We start from the raw sequence: 2,996 nt of genomic DNA, 5'->3' as shown, positions 1-2,996 counted from the left end.
ACAAAAAAAGGGTAAAAAAAAAAAAAAGGCAGGAGGAGACAGGGTTTGCGCTGGAGCCCGGGCTGCGCTTTTCCTCCTCGGCGGTGAGCGCATCCCTGCCAGCTGTCCCTCCGCCGGCCGCGTATTCCCCCACGGAGAGATTCCYCCTCCTCACGAGCAATCCCCAAAGTCCTCTCCTTTCCCCGTCGGCATCCCCAACCCACCGGAGCCGCGCTGCCCGGGGGGTTCTTACCTGGGGCGGTGGGGCAGCCTCTCCGCCCGCCGTGGGAGCGGGGACACGCGTGGGAGCGCTGCGCTGCGCCCCGGCCCGCCCTACTCCATCCGCCCGCGCTGCCTGCGCGCTGCCTGCGCGCCCGGCGGAGCTGCCATCTACCGGGAGTCAGCATTGGAGAAGGATTTTTAAAAGGAGCTTCATAGCGACCCGGGAGCTACCCAGCAAGATTTTCAATGGTCCTCCACCCTGTCAATCAAAACGGGGCTGCTGATACACCCCCCACCTCCCCCCCAACACTTCTTACTAGTCATTTACTCCAAGCCGAGGTGTAAACGCCTAATTAAATCCCTGGAAGCGGACGGGATGCCGGTGGAGGGAGGAGGGCTAGAGCCAGGACCGGGGGGGTGATGGGGTCCGTAAGGCACAGGGAGGGGAAGCCGTGCCTCTCTCCGCGCCCCCCGCTTAGCACCGCGCTGGATCAGACCCTGAAGTTCCCCTCTTCCCCGACGGCCCCTGGGTGGTGATGCTGGTGGGGGATAATCTCCCCACYTTAATTACAGAGCGACCGCGGCCCCCCACCCTCCTCCTGGCCGCCTCGCTGTCCCAGCTTAGCCTGCTGCACCCCTCGACTGCTCTTTAAAATGGGGGGTTGGGGGAAAGGACATGGGCATTACACGGAGAGACAAAATAGGAGCCGTGGAAGGAGCTCAGAGGAGCGGTGGGCGACGGATTYGCCGCTCGCCCCGTCGGGGAAGCTCCGCTGCGGCAGCTGGGAACGTACGGGCGGCCCTGCCGGGACAGGGGAGCCGGGGAAGGCAGAGGGAGGGACAGCGGGCAAAGGGGGACCCGCGGAGCTTCCACGGGGAAGGAACGAGCACTTAACGCATCTCCCCGCTCATGTTTTTTGTTGCTTTTTTTTTTTTACACTTTCCCCCGAAATATTTTTTTTTTCCCCCTCCGGTGTGTAAAACGCGGAAAACCATCTTTTCCTTTCCTGTAGTTCCTTTTCTTTCCCTTTTTCTCTCTCTGCGGGATTTTCGCAGGTACCTTCCCGTCCAGCGGCCGGGCTGGTTATCTGGCAGAGCTCACTAACTGGAGCGGTGGTTGTGTTTGCTTTTCAGCTTTGCCATGCCTTCGCAGCAGAAAGAGCAGTTTAAAGCCTTTAGAGAGATTGCTAATAGATGCCAGTTCCTTGCCTTTAGATTTTCTCCCAGCCCAGAAGGATTTAGGATGGGATTGGGAGACGAGACGCCATTTCAGGCTCCAAAACACCCTGTTTTAAAATGACTGCGGGTAAGAGGATTAAAACAATAATACCCTTCTCTTCTTGAAGGTTTTTTTTTCCCCTCTCTCCCTCCTATAGAAAAGATTTCTTCTCCCAGAGCAAAACCGTTTAGACAGGAATTAAGGGAACAAGAAAGAATAAGGTGGGGAGGGGGGAGAGGACCTTTTAATTTGAGCTTGATATTTTGTACAAATTCTGACCAAAAAAAAAAAAAAAAGAAGGAATTGGTCTGGTTTGGGACACCAGAAGGCTCCAAGTGTCACTTTCTTGTATTTATTGTTATTGTATATATTTATTCTTTCTTTTAAAACCAGAGTTTATGGGGTACCAAGTGATSGTCTCGGGAAAGAGAGGGAGGGGGTGAACCTATTGAAATCTATTCCAACCTATTCCTGCCCTCGCTCCGCCGAAATCTCGCTCGCCCCCAGGAGCGAGGAGAGCCCCTCGCCCTGCGCCTTTCCCTCACACCCTCTAAACCAACCACCCGCTTTTGGCCGGGAAACCGATTGGGCGAAACTCGGCGATCGGTCGCCGCGATCTCTTTTCGGGGACGTTTTTCGGGGACCCCAACTCGTGCTGGCCTGGGCACCACCCCGCAAAACCAACGCGGAGCGGCCCTTCTCGCTTTTTTTGAGGTGGCTCTGCAAAGGACACTGGCACTGCCACCTCCCCCGAGTTTGCCACCGGCACCGTCCCTCCTGCGCTAATCACAACGACTCGGAGCGGGGCACGGCGGGGAGCGGGCAGGCAACACTTCCCAAAATTCAGAGAGCCCCGTAGAAGCCCCTCCTCGCCCCTCAAATCCTGGTTGCGAGCAGCCCCGCGGACCTGTAGCTATCGGGATCTGGGGCACGAACATCAACCCCGGGGGGCAAAAATCTGCTCCAAACCCGGCAAACTTRGCGGGGCTGCTGCTCTCGGTGCAGCGGGGAAGGGGTGCCCCGTGTGCCGGGAGGGGCTGTGCCTGCCCGGGGTGGGGGTAGAGAGTCTTCTCGGTTGTTTCTGAATTGTCGCTCGCAGCCAGGCACGAATTCCCAACCCCTCCGACCGCGATGTCACCAATTGTCTCCACTCTGCTCGCTCAGAGCACGGGAGATTTTGTAATGACTTTGGACGRAAAAAGCCCGTTTTAATTCCCCCCTTCCCCTCGAAGAAATAATAAGAGTTTCCCTCTGTCTTCAGAATATCTCCCCGAGCTCTCCAGCGGCGGGATTTCTGCCGTTTAACCGGCCCCCATAAATAAATAATTGCGTTTAATTCAGCTCTTCTTCGCCGAAACGAGTAAACAGCGCATTTAGCGCAGCTCGCAAAAGTGACCCCAGTTTGTCTGCAGAACTGATTTATCACATCTCCCCCCGCCCCGAGGTATCGATGGGGGCAAAGCATCAGGGAATCGGCACCAGTCGTGTCCAGATTACAGGGGTTTCTTCTCCAAAAGGCGGGGAAGCGAGGGAGGGATGTGGAATGCGCAGGAAGAGGGGAGGCAGCCCCGGGAAG

At 56.9% G+C, this 2,996-nt stretch overlaps 1 protein-coding gene across 1 annotated transcript in view; it reads right to left on the bottom strand.

The window, feature by feature from the left end:
- DMBX1 (diencephalon/mesencephalon homeobox 1) overlaps positions 1 to 386 on the bottom strand; it is a 20,748-nt gene extending 20,362 nt beyond the window's left edge. Inside the window, 2 exon segments of the mRNA XM_057390512.1 lie at positions 233 to 287; positions 289 to 386. Of these exon segments, the coding sequence (XP_057246495.1) occupies positions 233 to 287; positions 289 to 386 (153 nt within the window).
- Between the last annotated feature and the right edge of the window lie 2,610 nt (positions 387 to 2,996).

Source organism: Malurus melanocephalus, unplaced genomic scaffold, assembly GCF_030028575.1.
Source record: "Malurus melanocephalus ecotype Western Australia unplaced genomic scaffold, MMel_1.1 scaffold_28, whole genome shotgun sequence".
Taxonomy (NCBI): domain Eukaryota; kingdom Metazoa; phylum Chordata; class Aves; order Passeriformes; family Maluridae; genus Malurus; species Malurus melanocephalus.
The sequence above is the reverse complement of the archived record's forward strand: the minus strand, read 5'-3'. Positions and strand labels throughout refer to the sequence as shown.